Source organism: Schistocerca gregaria, chromosome 7 (genome assembly GCF_023897955.1).
Source record: "Schistocerca gregaria isolate iqSchGreg1 chromosome 7, iqSchGreg1.2, whole genome shotgun sequence".
Classification (NCBI taxonomy): Eukaryota; Metazoa; Arthropoda; class Insecta; order Orthoptera; family Acrididae; genus Schistocerca; species Schistocerca gregaria.
Window position 1 is genome coordinate 426,187,413 of NC_064926.1, and position 23,346 is coordinate 426,210,758.

The 23,346-nt window shown below is 38.0% G+C and overlaps 1 protein-coding gene across 1 annotated transcript in view; it reads left to right on the top strand.

Annotated features, from left to right (window-relative positions):
• The window catches only part of LOC126282035 (vascular endothelial growth factor receptor kdr-like), a 234,689-nt gene that overhangs the window by 183,072 nt on the left and 28,271 nt on the right, over window positions 1-23,346 (top strand). The window contains exons 9-10 of the mRNA XM_049981447.1: window positions 8,908-9,065; window positions 11,087-11,240. Coding sequence (XP_049837404.1) covers window positions 8,908-9,065; window positions 11,087-11,240 — 312 coding nt within the window. The remainder of the gene's footprint in view (window positions 1-8,907; window positions 9,066-11,086; window positions 11,241-23,346) is intronic.

Genomic DNA, 23,346 nt, shown 5'->3' on the forward strand with positions numbered 1-23,346 from the left:
CACTTTCATCTCGGGAGTTGTGCTGCTGAATGGAGTTGAGCATTTTTGACACTTACGCTATCAGACATTTGGGACTACCCTCATTTTGATGTGTGAGATGGAACTCTAGACCATACTGAGAGACATCTGCAGCCAAAACAAGTTGTGGCTAGGATTGAAAGTAGCCAAACAAGGAGCAGAATGTAATTTAGATTTCAAATGCCTGAATGTGTGCTTGCAGGCCAGCATCCACTGTAAAGGAATGATCTTGTGGAGGGAATGTGCTGACACAGCCACACCTGGAATAGAGTGCTGTTAGTAATCAACCTTACCTAAAAATGCTTGAAGTTTTTTGATGTAGCAGTGCGAAGCAGGGCTGTGACCATGGTGCATGACATACATGCTGAATACCATCGGGAGGAACCTCAAACCCCAAATACACAATGGAGGCTGAGAAAAATTGTACTTGACCAAGCTGCATTTCAACCCTGCTGTATGTCAGACTGTGAACAAGGTGTGTGCATAAATGCTTTTGTGTTGCTGCCCAGTCAGAACAATATCATTAAGATAGTTGATGCATCCCGGTATGGACATACTCAATTGTTCTGAAAAAGCTGAAAAATCACTGAGGTGGTAGCCACACCAAACAGGAGGTGCTGATAATGGTACAACTTGAATGGTGTGTTAGTCAAAATAAGCCATTTAGAGTCCTCATTTGAAGGAACCTGTAAGAGAGCTTCAGATAAATCAGTTTTGGAGAAAAACTGGCCCCCAGTGGGTTTAGCTGGTAACTTGTCTCGATGTGGCAAATGGTAGGTGTCAATGATAGATTGAGTGTTAACTGAAACTTTTAAGTTGCTGCAGAGGTGAAGCTGACCAGTTGGTTTTTTTAGCTATTACAAGGGGCTAGATGAGTCACTTGATGTAATAGTCTGTGTGACCCCAATGATGGCAGCCTGTCCAATCCTGATTTTATTTGATCACGTAAAGCAACTGGAATAGGGCTTTCACAGAACAAGTGCAGCCACCCTGTAGTTTTCAGGGTAATGTGGGTCACAATATTAGTGGCGCAATGTAATCCAACTGAGAAAAGAGACGAGAACTCAAAACACAGAGAATCTAACTATTGGTAAGGGACCTGGTTTGCAAATGAGATTGACCTTATCCAAAGTGGAAAACCCAAAAGCACTCAAAGCATCCAGACCAAAAAAATTTACAGCACTATGGTCACCCACTACCAAAAAAGTCAAGGAGTGAACCACAAATTTATATGTAGTGGTAACCATAAATTGCCCCAAAATTGCAATATGCTGCTTGTTGCAATTCCCCAAATGCCAAGTAAGCCTGAACTTCAATAAACAATTTGTTATGATTTGTAACCATTGGAAACACACAATTAGCATCCATGTCCATGTCTGCAGGAGGGAGCTGGGAATGACACACAGATGCTATACATCCTCAGCTCTTACAGTTACTCCAAGTTGCCCAGCACTTAGGGCACATGGACCTGTCATATGGCATGAAACAGGGCAATATGGGAGTGCTGAGTGCTGCCATTTCTGCTACTTCTGCTGCTGTTATTGTTGTTGTTTTGTTTGGCATGTCACTGTCCAGTGCAGTGAGGATAATGCATTTGTATGTATGCCACCTTGTCATCCCCTGAGATCTGACTGACACCTGATGACCAGGAACAGGAGCCACTGCAGCAATGGTACACCATACCTCAGTCTGATCACCAGCAGCAAGAGATACCTCAGAAGATTGAGCAACATTTAACACTTCAGCCAAAGATAAATTATTAAACTGTAGTGCACATTCACATACCTCCTTGTCAGGAACCACCTCAAATGATTGTGTCGCATAAGGATCGTACTGAGTATCAGTAATAGACTAACATTTGTGATGGAGGTTGTGGAGTTTGGCACCCAAGCCCAGCAGGACTGGCGATGCTGTTTATGACAAAGATAGAACTCTACACTTTCTCCAATGACGCGCATGCATTTACAGTGATAGTTTGGCTACAACTTACATAGTTTGCCAAATAAAAGCGACACAGGTTCTCAGGACATGGTTAACTAGTGCAACTGGCAGATGTGAGGGCAAATCCAATGAAGAAATAGAGCCTTACAGATGTGAATAGTGAATAGTGTTTTATTTATTTCATAACATACAATTTATAATCATATGATTAGTGAACAGGAGACATGCCAAAAAAAAAAAAAAATATGGATAACACAACTTAGGCCTAATTGGTACAAAGAATTTTAACGTTAATATAAACTTTGATTTTTCTTTCCTCCCTTTTGTGAAGGACAGCTACATTTACACACAAGACTATATGTAAATTTATCCTACTCAAATGTTCTACATCTACATTTACATCCATACTCTGCAAGCCACCTGACAGTGTGTGGCGGAGGGTACCCTGAGTACCCCTATCAGTTCTCCCTTCTATTCCAGTCTCGTATTGTACGTGGAAAGAAGGATTGTCGGTATGATTCTGTGTGGCCTCTAATCTCTCTGATTTTATCCTCATGATCTCTTCGCGAGATATACGTAGGAGGGAGCAATATACTGCTTGACTCTTCGGTGACGGTATGTTCTCGGAACTTTAACAAAAGCCCGTACCGAGCTACTGAGCATCTCTGCTGCAGAGTCTTCCACTGGAGTTTATCTATCATCTCTGTAATGCTTTCGCCATTACTAAATGATCCTGTAACGAAGCGCGCTGCTCTCCATTGGATCTTCTCTATCTCTTCTATCAACCCTATCTGGTGCGGATCCCACACTGCTGAGCAGTATTCAAGCAGTGGGTGGACAAGCGTACTGTAACCTACTTCCTTTGTTGTCGGATTGCATTTCCTTAGGATTCTTCCAATGAATCTCAGTCTGGCATCTGCTTTACCGATGATCAACTTTATATGATCATTCCATTTTAAATCATTCCTAATGCGTACTCCCAGATAATTTATGGAATTAACTGCTTCCAGTTGCTGACCTGCTATTTTGTAGCTAAATGATAAGGGACCTATCTTTCTATGTATTCACATCACATTACACTTGTCTACATTGAGATTCAATTGCCATTCTGTGCACCATGCATCAATTCGCTGCAGATCCTCCTGCATTTCAGTACAATTTTCCATTGTTGCAACCTCTCGATACACCACAGTATCATCTGCAAAAAGCCTCAGTGAACTTCCGATGTCATCCACCAGGTCATTTATGTATATTGTGAATAGCAACGGTCCTATGACACTCCCCTGCGGCACACCTGAAATCACTCTTACTTCGAAAGACTTCTCTTCATTGAGAATGACATGCTGCGTTCTGTTATCTAGGAACTCCTCAATCCAATCACACAATTGATCTGATAGTCTGTATGCTCAGTATGTTCAGTTCATCCTTCATGAACTCCTCAACAGTGTAGTAGCAGTATTTGAAAAGTATATCATATAGCTTTGTTTTCAGTGTCTCTAGGTTCATACTCAGAACATTGTTTCCTTTTAGCTTGTTATGAATTTTCATTGCCACGTACTGAGGAGACTGTGCATTGTAATGGATCTGGGAGATGTATTATTTTCAACTGAAGTTATCGATACCGAATTTAGTGGGCGAAGTTGTGAATGTTTTTCTCTTTTATTTTTTTCGGAATTTTTATAAATTATAATCTATTTATTTTTTATGTTAATTTACTATTATGATTAAAAATTGCAATATATTGATTGACATTGGTGAACATGACGAACAACATCAAAAAGACTTATTACAAGTGGAAGTTTGGGTGTTGAGTGGAATATCTTTGAAGCTAGAGTCATTCTTTGTCACTTGTAGAGTCGGCTGTGGTCGGTTGAGATGCAGTCATGGAACAAAGTTGTACTTCCCTGTGAAATAAATCAAAAGTGAATGATGAACTTATGAGTTTTTCATATTACTTTTTATATCAAGTAGCAGCAAGCAAGCACATCCAGAAAGAAAAATGGTATTAGAAACGTCCAAATTGAGACAGACACGGTGAACAGTGGAACTTCTGCATCCAACAAACGACACTATTGGAATCATACTCATATTAGACAACTGAAGCCACCTGTAGGAATTTAACTATTATATATATATACAAAAAAGTAACTACTTTATTTGAACTATGCCAGGTTTTATTACAAAATAACAATAGTGGAACAACAGTTTCAGCATATAGGTTTAATCAATGAGTGTGAAGCATAAAATTGTCTTTGTTTCTCGTGTTATACGTGTGATTGAAACAGTTTTTCTCGAATAACTCTAAATTGCAGCATCACAAGTCAGGAAGTGTTGCTGAATTCACTTTATGTAAATCTCCCAGTCTTCAGTCACATCATCGTAAGGGGGAAAAGGATGGCAGATATACCAGTAGTGTGACTGACAACCATAAGAGCCTGCTGCTACTCTACAAGAGATTGGAGTAGTGCCTCCATGGACAGAAGAACCATAGTAAGAACCAAATGGACTGAACATGCAGAAGTGAACACTACATTCCTCATCAAATGTATCATAATGTAAGACACCTATAGCAATGTGGCCAAATTGAACCAAAGTTTATTCTTCTCCCACATTTGAGTGAACAACAGTTGAGAACATAAAAAAACATATAAACAGTCCAGGTACTGATAGTAGCAGTTGCTGCCTATATGTGTGGACACAATATGAGAGTGAGTGCCTGCTGCACTGCACTTCAGGACAAATCCAGTAGATAGTGCAGTGGATGCTGTGCAATGTGCACAAGATATGTGGCCCACTGCAGTCAGCCTCTGTTGGCTAGCCAGCAGAGATGTTGTTTGCAGAATATTTGAAGTGTAACGCACTGGTGGCCTGGTGACGTGGCTTGTATCCAAGTATTACACACAGGCTTATAGCATTTATCTTTGATAATGCAATTTAGAGAAACTTCAACAATTCAAAAGGTAAATTCTTGAAAATACTTAACCTTTTTGCTAAAGGGACTGTCACTGACTAAATTTTTGGTGTATTAAACAATGTAAAATCCATGATGGAATAACAATATTATGAGATATTCTCTGCTAGTGTTTTGACAATCTCTTTTCATACTGTGAAATGAGAACTATCCCCTCCCCCCCCCCCCCCCCCCCCATCCTCTGAACTCTTCCCACCGTGATATTTTGCCACCCACCAAAACTATGTAATATCACTGTCCATCTCTGCTCCACCCCTGCTTCAAATCCATAGTTACAGCTCAGATCCCTGCAAAAGACCTGGATGTAAGACCTGCCCATACAGCCTCCCATCACCACCCTCTCCTGTCCTGTCACAGGTCTCTCCTGTCTCTTAATAGGCAGGGCTAGCTGTGAAAATGCCATTTGGTCTACAGGAAGTTGCAAGCACTATACTGTTTTCTAAATGGGCATAGCAACCGAAAGCTGCCGGTCCACATGAATGGCCACTGCCAGAGTGTGGCCAAGAGAGAACCAGACCACCCAGTTACTGAACACACTGCCAATTATGAAGTGCTTCACTTCACTGACTGCTTCACAGGCTGCACCATCTGGATCCTTCCTACCAACACCAGCTTTTCTGAAGTGCGCAGGTGAGAACTCACCCTACAACATACACCTCATTCCTGCAACCCCATGTCATCAACCTCTGCTAGTCCCAGTCCTCCACCTATCTACACCTTCCCTGCTCCCACTCCAGCACTACACACACTTTCGTTCAACCAACACACTCTCCAGTCTTTCCCCCTTCTCTACTTCTCTCCTCTCTCCTATTTCTTATCTGATGGTTCAAGGCTGGGATTAATATTCAAGGTGAAAGGATGAGATTGATTGATGACATTGCTGTTCTCAGTGAAAGTTAAGAAGAATTACAGGATCTGTTGAATGTAACGAACAGTCTAATGTGTACAGAATATATACTGGAGGTAAACCAAAGAAAACAAAAGTAATATGATATAGCAGAAATGTTAACATCTAGAAACTTATCAGAATAGGTGATCATGCAGTACAAGAAGTTAAGGGATTCTGCTACCTAGGGCAACAGAATAATCTATGATGGATGGAGCAATGAGGATATAAAAAGCAGATGAGCTCTGGCAGAAAAGGCATTCCTGGAAAAGAGAATTCTGCTAGTATAAAATAAAGGCTTTAATTTGTGAAATAAATTTCTGAGAATGTATGTTTGGAGTCCAGCATAGTATGTTAGTGAAACACTGACTATGGAAAACTGAAAAAGAAGAGAATTGAAGCATTTGAGATGTGGCAGTACAGATGATTGTTGGAAATTAAATGGAAAGATAAGGTAAGAAATGAGGAGGTTCTCAGCAGAATCGGTGAGGAAAGTACTATAGAGAAAATGTTGACAAGGAGGGATTGGATGATAGGACATCTGTTAATACACGTATATGAACCTAGTGTTTCAGGTGTCATTATGTAAAATATATATTTATCCATATTACGCATTAATAATGGCATTTTCATGTTTGCTGAAAATTGCCTGGTTGTAAAATCTGACACCAATCAAAGTATACATCAGCAAAAAACAGGAGTGAACCTCCATTACTACTCTTAAAATTATTATTGAGTGAGACACCAAGTTAAAAATACAAGGGGTGTTTTGACCCTTTGACAGCAACATGCAGGATTTGGTGGCTGTGACTTTAATGCTTCATTGTGACGTCTCTCACCATGCAATCAATGTTGAATTATGCATTATCTTGTTGGAGCCCAGGCACTTTTTAAGTGCAATTACAATCCATAAATTCACTGTATTAAAACACACAAATAAATGAGTGACTGTGGCCAATAACAGCATATCTCTCACAGTAAAATGTTAAAATCCAAATTGACACACATTGGAGCATATATGCTCCATCATTGTCTATTTTGTGTACAGCAAACTATTTGTGATGAGCACCACCTGTAAGTGCTGATATCAAACTGACAACTCTGTTGTCTGCTGTGCATTAAAATTTGTTATGTTGGGTGTAGAATAAATTAAGTGTGGCGAGTACACCCACACTGATGCAATCAAACAGGGTTTGTATTCCACCACTGCAAAATGTTTCAAAACATCTATAGCAGTAAACCATACCACAAGCACATCGTTGCAAGCAGCTATAGCAGTCAATCACACTCAGGGCATAATGTGCTTAAACAACTGTGGCAGTCCATAGGGTATACAATGATGAGAAATTAAACTTCCATGAACACATGAAACTAGCAACAAGCAGAGCAGAAAAAAATACTCATCAAATTGGCAAGGCTGAATTCAGAACACTGCAGACTACCTCTTCAGTCACAAGAACTTACATTCTGCCATCTTTGTATAAGATGGTACATAGACTGACTTTGATCACTAATGAAGCAGCAGTCTGATGAAGACAAAGAAGTGTCTTGCTTACAATTTGGGGGTTTTCGGTACCCCTTCAGCAGATGCTGCTATGAATCTACCTGATAGGCATTAAGAACTCCAATCTACTGGTTAAAGATGGGGAGACTACTGGATAAGTGCAATTACCACTGTAAACCTACAAACTACATGCCATCTGAGTAACTGGTACTTGGATACATGGCAAGGTGAACGGAAATAAGTGATAAGGAATGTAGATTGTACACCATACTCCCAGACAATTGGGAGTAGTTAATAATGAAACACCTGAATCCCATCCCAGCTGCAGTATGGTACATTTCTTAGCTGGTCATGGACCTTATCCCATGCACTTGAACAACATGAGTCTGAGGCAGACACCAAGGTGCATTTGTGGGGAAGGAGTTTCCCCATCTGATACAGTCTTCTTCTGTGGACAGCACATGGACATCAGAAACAAACTAAAAATAGACTATAGCAGCACAGAACCAGCTATCCATAGCATAATCAGAAAGGAAGATCAATGGACATGGCCAAATGACTTGGCAAAAAATAAGATTTCCAAAGTGACATATGAGAAGCACGCACAAACAAGGCAGTAGGAGTATGTCTAGCAGGCAGACAGAGCTCAAAGGGCGGAAGACAACTGATGAAGATAAGTCTGCAACAGCTTTGCTGCACTATCATTGCCTTACAATAGACAGTAAGAAAGTAATGTATTAATTAGGTATTAGAAAGCAATAGTTAATAATAAAATGTAACTATGAACAAGAACTAAACGAATAACAATCAAATGGCAACACTTGCCAAAAGCAAAATGTACATGTGCATCTCCTATGTGTGACTTCATTTGTACAGCAAGTAGTAATAAATATCAAATAATTTCTAGTTTATATAACTTCTAGTTTAGCCTTTATTATTGTAACTTAATGAAGGCATTGTGAGTGGTGGTCAGTGTCCCAACCATATTCAGAGATACCAAACAGGTTATGGGACCAATGCAATCTCTTCTCCCTTATCTTCTGTTTTCATTCTTCCTAAAATATTTCAATTATTTTATATTCCAGTTTCACATTCTTGTTAATTTTAAATTTTAAAAGTAAAAACAAACTGCAGAAAAAATAACAAAAGAACAAAGACACAAAAGATGCTCACCTGTAGGTGGCAGGATACAGGCAATGCTGTAAGCTGATATGGGGACTAATGGGGCGTGAATATCAGGCCCCAATGCATGCCATACTCCAGTCACAATAACCAAGTGACAATAAACAACCCATTATAAGTTAATTAGGTGGTAGGTTGGTTGGTTTGGGGGATTCAAGGGACCAGACTGTGATGGGAATCGGTCCCTAATTACGTGGTAGGTCATTGGGTCATTGAAGATACAGCTGCTAGTGAAGTCCGTCAGACTTGGAGGGTTATGCAGTGATTAAGACTCACATTTTTGAGAGTTTGAGGAAAAGTGGAGAATGGAATAGTACATCAAAATTATGAAAGTAACTATGAGAGAGTGCATTGCGCTCAGAATGTATTGTGAACTTACAGAACTAACAGAGTCAATGTTTTCAGGAAAACCTCATGTCTACATGCCACAATATCCACTTAAATTTTTGTATAAACCGTCTCAGAAAGTGGGTGCCAAAGTGAATGCCGCTATTCTTGGAAAGCCAAGCCCAAATGTGACTTGGTTTTTTCAGCCAGAGGGTATGGAGAGAATGGCCATCAATGTAAGTAGTCTCCACAAATATTACTTCCATTGGTTTTCATTAATCAGTTGCATCAACATTGGAGTAAATACTGAACCACTGTATAAAATTCAACACTTCATTAAAAGAACATGTGTTGAGATTTTTCTCATACACACATTAAAAACAAATATCTTACAAGTCAAACACTGACTTACTGAATATTGCATTGTAAGTTGTTTTGTGAGAAACACAATACATTGCAGATTCTGAATTATTGCTAGAATGTTGTCACTATGTGTGAACCATTACCCTGCCAAGGGAAATTTTGTAATTGCAGAAAAAATGGGAAGAGGTGGGGGTGAAATGGGGGAGAGAGGGGAGGGGAGCGGGGTCATATGCAGATTTGTCAGCTTGATTTTTCTACTTGGTACTTTGTGTGTTTCAACATTTCATCTTGGAGTTAATCACACAACACACAGTATCATTGTTATTATCACTCTTGTGATAAAACATGATACCGAAAATTGAGCAAAGATTAGAAGGAACTCTTTGGTTAGTGCTAACATTTTTATCAGAATAATATGGACATTACTTTTTGTTGTTCATCTTTCAGTAGTGCCATTTTTCTTGCAGTTCATTACTGTTCCATTTCGTAAGGCAAGACCAGAATTTACAGATCACACACAGGTCATCCTTGAGCCACACACTTCTCTACCTTAACGTAACACTCGCTGGCATCAGATATGATGATAACAACCATTTTAAATGTCATTGATACAGGTCAGTACTAAATGTTATTACAGCAAAGACATACAAATTTATATACATGAGAAGAACACTGCATAGAAAGTAAAAATTATTCAATTTAATCTACAGTTACAAGAATTCTACCAGCAGTGTGACATAATGAGTTCTCAGTGGTTTTGATGCAAATGTTGCTTGATTCAAAGATTTTGTCCTCTGAGTATCAAAGAGAATAGAAAGAAAGGAAGAATTATGTAAAGGTGGCATGATACCAATAGAAAAAGTAAAGTTTTTTCGTGTTGTCATTCAAGAGGTTTATTTTCGTTTATTTATCTGCAACGTATCAAGAGCACATTTTTCTTTTGCCATGTTTTGTTGACCACCCATATCACTATATTAAATGCTAGTTGTTAAAAAGCCCTTCATAATTGTCCTCACTGAAACCTTTTTGCACCACCATGCACTAATAGCAGCCCTGTAACGTTGTAGTGGACAATCTCAGCACTATACTACTGAATTAAATGTTGTGGGTGGTACAAATTCTGTGAGAGCCAGTTAGTTTGGTTCTATAAATGACCATATAATTCTCTTAATTTTAATTTGTCCTACTGTAAACCAATTGCATAGCACAGTTTCCTTTCACTAACATTTTTGTATCTAAGTTATTTTAAGCCTTTTAAAATGTTAGAACTTTCCAATATGTATGTACTTTGCTACATGTATATAGTGTATCTGTATCATGACAAATTTAAATGTCAAACATTCATCACATACTTCTTTCAGCAGTTTCCCATTATTTTGCATTGTGAGGACCTATTCATAATCCTTCACACAGTCGGAGGATACTATAGGTAGAGGTCATTATTTCATATTGGCTTTCTTACTCATTATCAAGATACAAGGGTGTGTATTATGTGGATTTATTACATAAAATTCAGACGCTTAGTAAACTTAATTGAATAAATATCATCAGATTGTGTATGAAGGTGTGGTTATAAAATAAATCTGCACTTAAATATAGGTACGTGAAGAACATAAGCTTCCATTGCTGTTGAGACTCCATAAAACTGTGTGTTTCTTCTTAATATACAGAATCCCACAAAAATGAAGCAGCTGTTTGGTTCATGAAGTGTAACAAATATCACTGTACACTTTGAATTGAGCACAGAATAATTGATGGAAGAATGAACTAGATATACATTCATTCACTATTTTTGTGATTATAAATTACTCATTTTAGTTAATTCCTAGGTTTTATTACTAATCTCAAAGGAAAGTTAAATACTTGTCTTAATAAATTTAAATTTGTCTTACAGAATGAAAATTTCAAAAATTATATTGTCAGTGAAGAGGATGGGTACGAAACAATTTCAGAACTGCAGCTGAATGCTACAGAATCTGGAGTTGTGGAATGTATTGCTGCTAATAAGTATGGAAGTGACACAGAGAAAACACAGATCATCATCACTGGTAGGTAATAAACAAAAAATTTGAAATCATTATGCCTTCAGAGTTAAATCTCATCATTATGGATGCAGTTGAGCTCATTGTTATGAGTTTTAACATGGACTGTTAATCCACTGTTACACATTTTTCTCTGCTGACCATGCCTGAGAATAGATTTTCCTTTAAACTAAAGTTTATTCAAACTGCCTTTTTAATTTTTTTTAATTTTAAAGATCAAATTTTAGAAAAATTTGGAAGCCTGAAACTCAACAGTGTTTTTTAAATTTGTATTTATCAGTTGTGCTTCTTCTGGTGGCAAAGTTGTTTTCTTTTTTTTTCTTTGTGGTAGCTACCTAAAGTAACTTTCAATGCCTGTAACCAACATTCAATTTTTTGAAAGTTACATGCTGCACCTTTTTTCCCTGAATCTTCACAATTTCTTTCCAAAGTTTCATTTTAATGTGACTTCCAACTAAACATGTCATAATGCTATAAGTCATAATGTAGTACAGCAAATAAAATAATTATTTTGTTAACATTACAGATTAAACCTGTTGGCTCTCATGCTATGGCAGTAACAAGCAATATTAAATTTACAAAAAGGGAATAAACTTTTTAAAGTTATATCTCTTAAATTCTTATTCTCATTCATGATCACAGATCATTAATTTCTTTGTGAGCTTATTGTTGGTCACTGCTAAAAAGAAGCACCATGTTTCATATATCAGAAAGGGTAACAACAAAATGAAATCTATATGGAACGTTATTAATAATCATACAGGCAAACATGAAAATTCAAGTAATAAAATCACCATAAAATACAAAAATGAAATTGTTAATGATCCACTTCTAATAGCTAATATATTTAATGATCATTATATTAATGTAGCCCAAAACCTGATCACAACTAACTATGATCCAGAGACAAAGGTAATAACTCCAATAAATGAAAGAACAATGTATGTATACCCTGTAACACCAAAAGAAGTACAAATGGCTATCAGCTTACTGAGGAGTAAAATGATCTGCAGATTTGATGGCATCCCTGGCAAAATTATTAAATGTAGTACCAACAGCATTGTGTCTCAACTTGTGAACATAATCAATGACTCCTTAGAAACTGGTGTGTTTCCAGGTAAACTTAAGCAGTCAACAGTAATACCAGTTTATAAAAGTGGTGGCAAGTTTGACATTAAAAATTTCACACCACTATCATTATTACCTGTATTTTTGAAAATAATAGAAAGAATAATGTATGACAGATTGCTAGAATTACTAAACAAAATTGCAATACTTGTAAATGCACAGAATGGTTTCATAAAAGGCAAATATACATAAACGGCTCTATTCAATTTCCTAAAACTTGTTTACAAAGCTATTGAGGACAAGGAACTGATCTGTTAGTTGTTTTTGTACCTTTCCAAAGCATTTGATCTTATAAATCATAATCTACTACAGCTAAAACTATATAATTATGGTGTCCATAGTGTTTCCTGTGAGTTGTTCAAGTCCTATTTAACTGATAGGAAACAAAGAATGCAAATTACTATGGATGGAAATGTGTACCATTCTGAATATAAGAGTTAATTATAGAGTGCCCCATGGGCCAGTTTCGGGAGCACTGTTATTCTTGATTTTTATTAATGACCTACAACAGTTTTCAACAACTGATACTATACTATTTGCTGATGAAAAAGGGAAGAATGAAAAAGGGAAGAATGGTTATGAGATGCAGCAAAAAATCAACAAAACAGCAGAATTGGCAGACAAATGATTTAAAGACAACTGTCTAGTTGTCAATGACAAGAAAACTGTATGGATGAACTTCAACCATATAAGAAACAAAGTAAGACCAATGTAAAATTCACATTATCAAATAGCCAACTTCAGCAAAAGAATCACATAACATTTTTAGGATTTTTGGTGGATGAGCATCTAAGATGTGAACAACATGTAGAAATTCTTAACAAAAATTTAGGCAAGTGCTGTAACATATTAAGAATGCTTAACGATTGCTCCAATACTGAAACAGCATTAAGTGCTTATTACATATTGATGCATAGTCTACTGAAGTATGGTATAGTGTTCTGGGGAAACATCTCATTTACAAAGCAGTCTTTTAAGCATCAAACGAAAGCTGTAAGATTAATAAAGATTAATAAGTGCTGTTGCTTACAGAGCATCAAATAGAGGTATCTTTAAAGAAATAAAAATCATGACCTTACCATCTATATATTTTATATCTGAAAGTATCTCCTTCATTAATAACCATCAAGTTTCAGTTTTGAATGGTTAGATCCACAATTATCAAACAAGGAACAGAGAGAACTATCATAGAGAGGTGCACAGAAAATCAATATATCAGGAAAGTGCTGTTTACAAACCAAAAGTTCTTTACAGTGCACTGCCAGATAGCATCAAAAAATAACAGACATTAATACATTCAAAAAAGAACTAAAAATCTGCAAATAAACAACAGCTTCTACAGCATTAATGAAGACCAGGAATTTTGCTCAGATCTGTGGGTCTGCTTCATAACTCTAAACAAAAATTCATAATTATCAAACCAATCTTAGATAAAATTAAACTTCTTTTATCCATCTATGTATCTAATTATGCACCTAACTTTTGTGCCATATGTTACTATGCCTATTTAACTAAAGTACTGGTATTTATAGTTTTAGTAAAACAAGTCCAGTATCAATGAATGTGATAATTCAAGCACTAAATAAATAAATAAATAAATAAATAAAAATAAATAAAATTACTGTGATGAAGATTGTGGCTGAGTCTCTTTGATCATCATTTAAAGATAACTGCAACTCATTATAAGTGGAAATGTTACCAGAGTCCAGAGGCAGTACTTTACTGTATGCAACAGCGTCACCACTGACAACCTTATAGTGTTGTTGATTCTATCTGATAAATTATACAAGTACACTGAAAATGTCAGATGTGCTATTAGGCTTCCTTGGAGCACACTTAATGTTACTTTTCTTTGTGAAAAACTTCTGCCATCTAGTATAACTTACTGGGTTCCACTAGTCAGATATTCAGAGTCTGTTCCGCATTTACAAAGATACTCAGTGTGATAATGACACTGTTAGTACGAGGGCTGCTATATATATTTCTAGCCTAATAATGAAAATATGAATATTTATCAACGAAAATGGTTTATTGTTTTTCAAAATATTCTCCATCAAGATTTATACACTTTTGCATGCGCTCAAACCAATTTTCGAAGTACTTTTTCCACTCCGATTGAGACACCTCCAAAACATGGTTTTTGAATGCTGCAACAGCATCTTCTGGCGACGAAAATCGTTGACCACGCATTTTTTTCTTGATGTGTGGGAATAAAAAGAAGTCATTGGGTGCCAAGTCAGGGCTGTACGGCGGATGACCCATCACTTCGACGTTTTGGCCGGTCAAAAAGGCGCTGGTTTGAGCCGATGTGTGACAGCTCGCATTGTCATGGTGCACAATGATTCGTCTTCTCTTGTTCATTTTTCGAATTTCTCCGAAGACTTCAGGCAAACAAATGGTGGTGTACCACTCAGAATTGACCGTCCTACGTTGCTCAAGCGGAACAGTCGCCACATGACCAGTTTTGCCGAAGAAACAGGCGACCATTTGCTTCGAAGTGCTTCTTCCACGAACAACTTTCGTTGGATTTGGCTCATCTTGGAAGACCCACACGGTCGATTGCTGTTTTGTTTCAGGCTCATACGCATAGATCCATGATTCGTCACTTGTGACGATCTTATAAACGTCTTTTGAAGCACAGCGATCGTATTTTTTCAGCATTTCTTTACACCAATCCACACGAGCTTTCTTTTGAGCGATTGTCAAATTGTGCGGGATCCAACGATAACAAACCTTTTTTACGGCCAGGTGTTCATGCAATATCGAATGTATGCTGGTGGGAGAAATGCCTAGGCATGCCTCTATCTCACGGTATGTCACATGATGGTCTTGCATTATCAGTTCACGTACGGCATCGATGTTTTCTGGCACAACGGCTGTTTTTGGACGACCTTCACGGAATTCGTCTTTGAGCGAGCGTCGGCCACGATTGAATTCGTTGTACCAGTTTTTCACAGTGCTATAGGATGGTGCTTCGTCGCCATACAAAGATTTAAGTTCATCGATGCACTCTTGTCGTGATAATCCACGTCGAAAGTTGTGAAAAATGATCGCACGAAAATGTTCACGAGTTAATTCCATTTTTGTGCCAAATTGATTTCTTCAAGTGCCTGTAAAAGAAAAAAAAATTGTCGTTAGTCAAAAAGTTCTGAGTACATTTATGCTAAAAAATGTCAAACTTTCCAATGGAAATGTCAGATTGCACCTGGCAACACTTAGTGTTGCCTAGGCCAGAAATATATATAGCAGCCCTCGTATTAAGTGATCGGGATGCTGCATCCAACAGCTTTTGAAAATTTAGGGACACTGAGTGTCTCTCTTCACCTGCATTGTATAATTGCAATTTCATGTTTATGAGGAGAGCAAGTCATCTTTCATGTGAGTGGTGTGCAAGGCTCTTCATCTATGCATAACTGCTGCAAACTACATCCACTTGCACGTGCACTTAGCTGTAGTCAAGCCTTGGTCTCCATCACAATTTTTACCTCCGTGCTTCCCTTTATTACTAGCTGATTTTTCCTTGATGTGTTCTATTAACTGATGCCTCCTTTTTGTCAAGTTGTGGCATCAGTTTCTTTTCTCCCTGGTTCAGTTCAGTACCTCTTCATTAGCTGTATGATCTAATTTAAAGCATCAGGTTAGTTGCAGCTGAAAATTCATTTGTAGAAGTAGTCCTGGTGCTTTCATACCCTCAACTTCTTGCAATTTATACTTTTCCCATTCAATATCTCTTGACATTTATTTTGCTTTATTTTTTCTTAGGTCATCAAAATAAGATAAAATTTTAAAAATATTAAATTTAGAGATTTAACTATTTATTTTTAATACACACAAACTTGTTGATTGACTGCTTTTATTATCTTTTTCATTTGATACCCACTGTGCACTTTCCTTCAACTTTGGGTGGATTTAATTCTACTTACATAGTGGAATGTACTTGTGGTATGCAAATGTGATGAAAATTGGGCACATTTATTTTATGTATTTTTGTGTTCCATAGATCGTTGATGCAAGTGTATCGCTTGCAGATACAAGAAGTTGAAGTGTGTAAACAACACAGATTATAGTAGTAATAATGATTACACAAACAAATTATAAGTCTTACATTCTAATATATATAAAAAGCATTCTGTCATCAATTGATATGTGTGTGCTACATAGTTAATTCTCATAGGAATGCTTAAAATTAAACACATTGTACTAATTTCAACACACTGTCAAAAAATTCCTATAAAGAACAGAAAGAACTAGTCAAAAGATAAAGTTCCAGCTGTTTTTTGAATTTAGTCATATTCCCAATGACTGACACTTTAAATGGAAGTTTATTGTACATTTTTATGCTTGAATAATGTACTCCTTTCTGTACCACGCTGAGATTTTTTATATCTTTGTGAAGTTCATTTTTATTTCTTGTATTGTGATCACGATATTAACTGCTTGTTTTGTAAATTGTATGATTATTGTTCACAAAGCACATTATCAAAAAGAATGTACGGAGATGGCATGGTGAGGTTACCGAGCTGTTAGAATAAGTTTCTGCAAGTGTATCTGGGGTGCACTGTAGCTATAATTCGGAGGACTCTTCTCTGTACAATAAAAACTTTGCTTTTTTGTGATGGGTTACCCCAAAATAAGGTGCCATATGTCGTAACTGAATGGAAATATCTTAGGTATGCAGCTTTATTTGTTTCCAAGTCACAAACAGATAAAATTGAGTGAATGGCAAATGTTGCTGAATTCAGTCCTTTACATAGGCCGTTGATCTAAACTGACCAGTTTAGATCATTATGTAATCCCAGGAATCTGGAAGTTTCAAATATCAATATTTATTTTTCACCATATTTTATTTCAATATTTCCATGTTTATTATTTCCTGTTTGAAACTGAATGAATTGAGTCTTGTTAACATTGAATGACAGACCATTTGAAGTGAACCAATCTAGAACTTCATTGAATGCAGTGGCTGCAGTGTTCTCTTGACTGCAGTTGGGTGTTTTGTCAGTCATCAGCAGACAGGGTGAAGTGTGCTTTTTGTGTCATACAGCATGGCAGATCATTGATAAAGATGAGGAAAAGTAAGGGACCAAGCACCAAGCCTTGTGGCACTCATCATTTTACTTTGCCCTGGTCAGAGCAGGCAGGTGCCAATGCAGAATTGTTCAGTACTACCTGCTGTCTTCTGTCATCTAGGTATGATTTAAGTCACATCCTCACTTTACTATTTAGTCCACTATGCTCAGTCTTCGTAAGTAGAATTTTGTGATTTACACAGTTGAATGCTTTACACAGATAATAGAAGATTCTAACTGGAGATATTTTATTGTTTATGGATTCAAGGAGTTGGTTGACAAATGAGAAAATGGCATGTTCAGTTTGTAGTTTGTTCAAGATTGTTGTCTGTAAAATCATCAATTAGAATTGTAGTGTCATCTTCAAAAAGAGTACATTTACTTTTTGTATCACAACAAAATGGGAGATCATTAATGAAGATCAGAAACAGCAGTGGACCCAAACTTACTGTGCCCCCTCAGATGAGGCAGGTTCTCCAGATGTGCCATTCAGCATTACAGTCTGCTTTCAGTCCTTTAGGTATGACTGGAGCCAGAAACCAATGGTACCATGCAAACCACAATATTCTGCTTTTTTCAAAAGAATTAGATGATTTACACAATCAAAGGCTTTCGAGAGGTCACAAAAAATATCTACAGGAGACATCTTTTTGTTCGCGGCTTCCAGAACTTGATTGGTGAAACGGAATATTGATTGTTCTGTATTGCCTGCACAAAAACCAAACTGACTTTTGTTTAGGATATCATGGAAGCTGAGATGATTGACAATCAACCTGTGCATCAGTTTTTCAAGAATTTTTGAGAAGATAGTTAAAAGGGAGATTGGGCAATGATTTGTAACATTGTCTTTCTCACCTTTTTTCAAGAGTGGTATCATTACAGCTAGTTTTAACCTGTCAGGGACAAATCCTTCTTGCAGCGATGCATTGAATATGTTGCATAAGGCTGGACTTATATGTTTATAGCAACATTTCAATATTTTACAGGAAATATTGTCCACACCTAAAGAATTTTTATTTTTTAATGAGGTAATAATTCTTTCAATCTCTTTTACTGTAATATGAGATAAGGATACCTGTGGGGGTCTATTACTGATAGCTTTCTGTAGAAGACCAATGACTCGTCCACAGAACTTTAACAGCCTGTCTTCTCTGCTGCTCACAAAAAGTGCCTGTTTAAGATTTTTGCAACCATTTCAGGTCTCTTTACAATATTGGTACCTTGTTTAAGTTCTATGGGTGTCCTGCTCCCCGTTTGACTTATTTATTACCTTCTTTAGGATACTGCAGTAAAGTTTGTAATGCTGAAGTTTTTTTTTGGATCATTACAAGTTCTGAAGGAATTATATAGCATTCTCTTTGTTCTGCAGGGTGTTTTTATCCCTGCAGTGATCCATGACTTATTGATAGTGCTTACATGACTGTTTCTATTTTTTTTTTAGGAAAAGTGGCTTCAAAAATAGACATTAATTCATTTAGAATTGTATTATACTTTTTGTGTTCACATCTGCTTCATTGAAAACTGGACTCCAATCTATCTCTTGAAGGCTGTTGTTGAAATTTCTGATGGTTTCATCATTTATTATCCTAAAAGATTTCCAAGAATTCTCAGAACTGTTGCACAGATTGATGTCAGTAAGCAACTGACCTCCATGATCAGTAGTTGAACAGTTGTTTCACACTTGCATAGTTGAGTCTACTGGGGACAGTACCTTGATTTACGCACTCATTAAATATGTGACAGAGAACTTCAAGAATAAATTTGCAGCAGTGCTTCAGTCCTTTAATAGATATATTATCCACACCAGTGGAATTTTTAGTTTTCATTTGCCTTATTATCTTCTCAGTGTCTTCTGTTGTAATATAAGGTACAGGCATCAACCAGTTTGATTTGCTACTGTCAAAGATGGAGGCTGAAGATATTGGCAACTATATAACCTTCATCTACCATGCTTCCACCATGACACACTTTGATACTGCCTGCATATTCTGTAATTTTTCCTGTCTCACTTTGGACCACTTCAAAATAGTTTTTATTTTATTATTTGAATTTGTTAATTTCAGATTTAATGAAAATGCTCTTGGGATTTTAATGACACTCTTTAAGGTGCTGTAGTGTAATTTGTAGTGCTCCTCATCATGCAGTTTCAATCAAACAATGGAAAATACAGGATGGAATGTAACAATACCAGAGAAGGGAAGTTGTTACTCACCATTTAGTGGAGGTGCTGAGTCGCGATAGGCACAACAAAAAGATTCACACAATTACAGCTTTCGGCCATTAAACACACACACACACACACACACACACACACACACTCACACTCACGTAAACGCAACTTGCACACACATCTGCAGTCTGAACTGAAACCACACTGTGAATAGCAGCACCAGAGCATGATGGGAGTGGCGACTGGGTGGGGGTAAGCAGGAGGCTGTGGCAGGGAGGGGGAAGGATGGTATGGTGGGAGTGGTGGACAGTGAAGTGTTGCAGTTTAGATGGAGTGCAGGAGAGAATGAGTGGAGAGGGTTGGAGGTAAGTAGCGGAAAGGAGAAAAATAAAAGAAATAAAAAATATATATAAATAAAAAGAAATTAAAAGACTGGGTGTGGCAGTGAAATGACAGCTGTGTAGTGCTGGAATGGGAAGAGGGAGGAGGATGGTTGGGTGAGGACAGTGACTAACGAAGGTTGAGGCCAGGAGGGTTACGGGAATGTAGGATGTATTGCAGGGAAAGTACCCCACCTGCGCAATTCAGAAAAGCTGGTCTTGGTGGGAAGGATCCATATGGCACAGGCTGTGAAGCAGTCATTGAGATGAGGGATATCATGTTTGGCAGCGTGTTCAGCAACAGGGTGGTCCACTTGTTTTTTGGCCACAGTTTGTTAGTGGCCATTCATGCAGACATACAGCTTGTTGGTTGTCATGCCTACATAGAATGCAGCACAGTGGTTGCAGCTTAGCTTGTAGACCACATGACTGGTTTCGCAGGTAGCCCTGCCTTTGATGGGATAGGTGATGTTAGCTACTGGAATGGAGTAGATGGTAGTAGGAGGATGTATAGGACAGGTCTTGCATCTAGGTCTATTGCATGGATATGAGCCATGAGGTAAGGGATTGGGATGGACGAGTATATTGTATAGGTTCAATGATTGCGGAATACCATGGTAGGAGGGGTGGGAAGGATAGAGGGCAGCAAATTTCTCATTTCAGGGCATGACAAGAGGTAATTGAAACCCTGGCGGAGAATGTAATTCAGTTGCTCCAGTCCCGGATGGTACTGAGGAACTGAGTTACGAGGGGAATGCTCCTTTGTGGTTGGACTGTGGGAGTTTGGGAGGTGGTGGGAGACTGGGAAGATAAGGCAAGGGAGATTTGTTTTTGTACAAGGATGGGAGGATAATGACGGTCAGTGAAGGCTTCAGTGAGAACCTCGGTATATTTTGAGAGGGATTACTCATCACTGCAGATGTGACAACCATGAGTAGCTAGGCTGTACGGAAGGGACTTCTTGGCATGGAATGGGTGGTAGCTGTCAAAGTAGAGGTATTGCTGGTGGTTAGTAGGTTTGGTAAGGATGGAGCTATTGATGTAGCCATCTCTGAGATGAGGGTCAACATCTAGGAAGCTGGCTTGTTGGGTTGAGTAGGACCAGGTGAAACAAATGGGGGAGAAGTCATCAATGATTTGGAGGAATGTGAATAAGGCGTCCTCACATTGAATCCAGATAGCAAAGATTCAGCAGTGAATCTGAACCAGGTGAGGGGTTTAGTATTTTGGGTTTTTAGGAAGGATTCCTCTAGATAGCCCATTAATAGTTTAGCATACGATGGTGCCGTGCGTGTGCCCATAGCCATACTGCGGATTTGTTTCATGTAATGCCTTCAAAGGAGAAGTAATTGTGGGTGAGGATATAGTTGGTCATGGAGACTAGGAAGGAGGTTGTTGGTTTGGAATCCATAGGGCATCTGGAAAGATAGTCTTTGATAGCAGTAAGTCCATGGGCATTAGGAATGTTAGTGTACAGGGAGGTGGCATCAGTAGTGATGAGCAGGGCCCCATGTGGTAATGGGACACGAACTGTGGAGAGTTGATTGTGGAAATGGTTGATATCTTTTATAAAAGACGATAGGTTCCAGCCACAGTGGGTCGTTTTGGGTGGTTGGGTTTATGGACATCAGGAAGCATATAGAAGGTGGGAGTGCGGGGAGTGGTATGGGTAAGTAGAGAGATGGACTCTGGTAAGAGGTTCTGGGATGGGCCTAAGGATTTAAGTAGTGACTGGAAATACTGCTGGATTACTGGAATGGGATCACTGTGGCATGGTTTGTAGGTGGAAATATCTGAGAGCTTACAGAGTACTTCTGCCACTTAATCCTTGCAGGTCAAAACAACAGTGGTGGAGCCTTTGTCAGCAGGTAGGATTATAAGGTTGGGATCTGTTTTTAGATGGTGGACTGCAGTTCTTTCTGCAGATGTAAGGTTAGTTTGCATGTTGAGGGATTTGGGGAATGATGTTGAGGCACGGTTCGAGGTTAAGAAATTCTGCAAAGTTAACAGGGGGGTGGTTTGGAGGCAGTGAGGGTGGATCACGGTTGGATGGAGGAGTGAACTGAGTTAGGCAAGTTTCAATATTGGCCTTTGGTTGAGTCTGATTGGTCGGGTTGGTGATGAAAAAGTGTTTTTACTGTAGGGACTGGGAGAAGGAAAGAAGGTCTTTAACTAGCCCTGCATGAGGTTTGTTAGAACTTCTAAGTGAGACATAAAGCAGTCTTTGTTTTACAGGATGTTTTGATTCCCTTAGTAATCCATTGTCTCCTCTGATAATGGACAGTGTCTTGAAAGGAGGATATAAGATGAACATCAACAAAAGCAAAACGAGGGTAATGGAATGTAGTCGAATTAAGTCGGGAGATGCTGAGGGAATTAGATTAGGAAGTGAGATACTTAAAGCAGTAAACGAGTTTTGCTATTTGGGGAGCAAAATAACTGATGATGGTCGAAGTAGAGAGGATACAAAATGTAGACTGGCAATGGCAAGGAAAGGGTTTCTGAAGAAGAGAAATTTGTTAACATCGAGTATAGATTTAAGTGTCAGGAAGTCATTTCTGAAAGTATTTGTATGGAGTCAGCCATGTATGGAAGTGAAACATGGATGATAAATAGCTTGGACAAGAAGAGGACAGAAGCTTTCAAAATGTGGTGCTACAGAAGAATGCTGAAGATTAGATGGGTAGATCACATAACTAATAGAATTGGAGAGAAGAGAAATTTGTGGCACAATTTGATTAGAATAAGGGATTGGTTGGTAGGACATGTTCTGAGGCAACAAGGGATCACCAATTTAGTATTGGAGGGCAGCAAGGAGGGTAAAAATACTAGAGGGAGACCAAGAGATGAATACACTAAGCAGATTCAGAAGGATGTAGGTTGCAGTAGGTACTGGGAGATTAAGAAGCTTGCACAGGATAGAGTAGCATGGAGAGCTGCATCAAACCAATCTCTGGACTGAAGACCACAACAACAACAATAGCTGGTCTTACATCATACATTTTTAACAACTCCCCATCATGGTCAGTAAGGTCATTTAACATTTGTATTACACGTATGTTATCAATTATGTTATTATTTTAAAAAAATATATTGTCTATCAGACTTGTGTAGTTCTTAGTCAGCCTTGTGAGAAAGTCAGCAACAGTCCTCAGATTAAAAGAGCTCCTGCATTAGTAAAATCTATTCTATCATTATTGCAGGCAAGGAAATTTACATTAAAATTACCAAGCATGAGTATTTCTTTGTTTTTGAGAACAGGTGAGCTAAAAGTGTTTCTGTTTGCTTGAGGAATATGCTAAGTTTTCCTGATAGTGCTCTGTAAAAAGTAATCACATAAACAGGCAGAGTATTAACACGGAGTT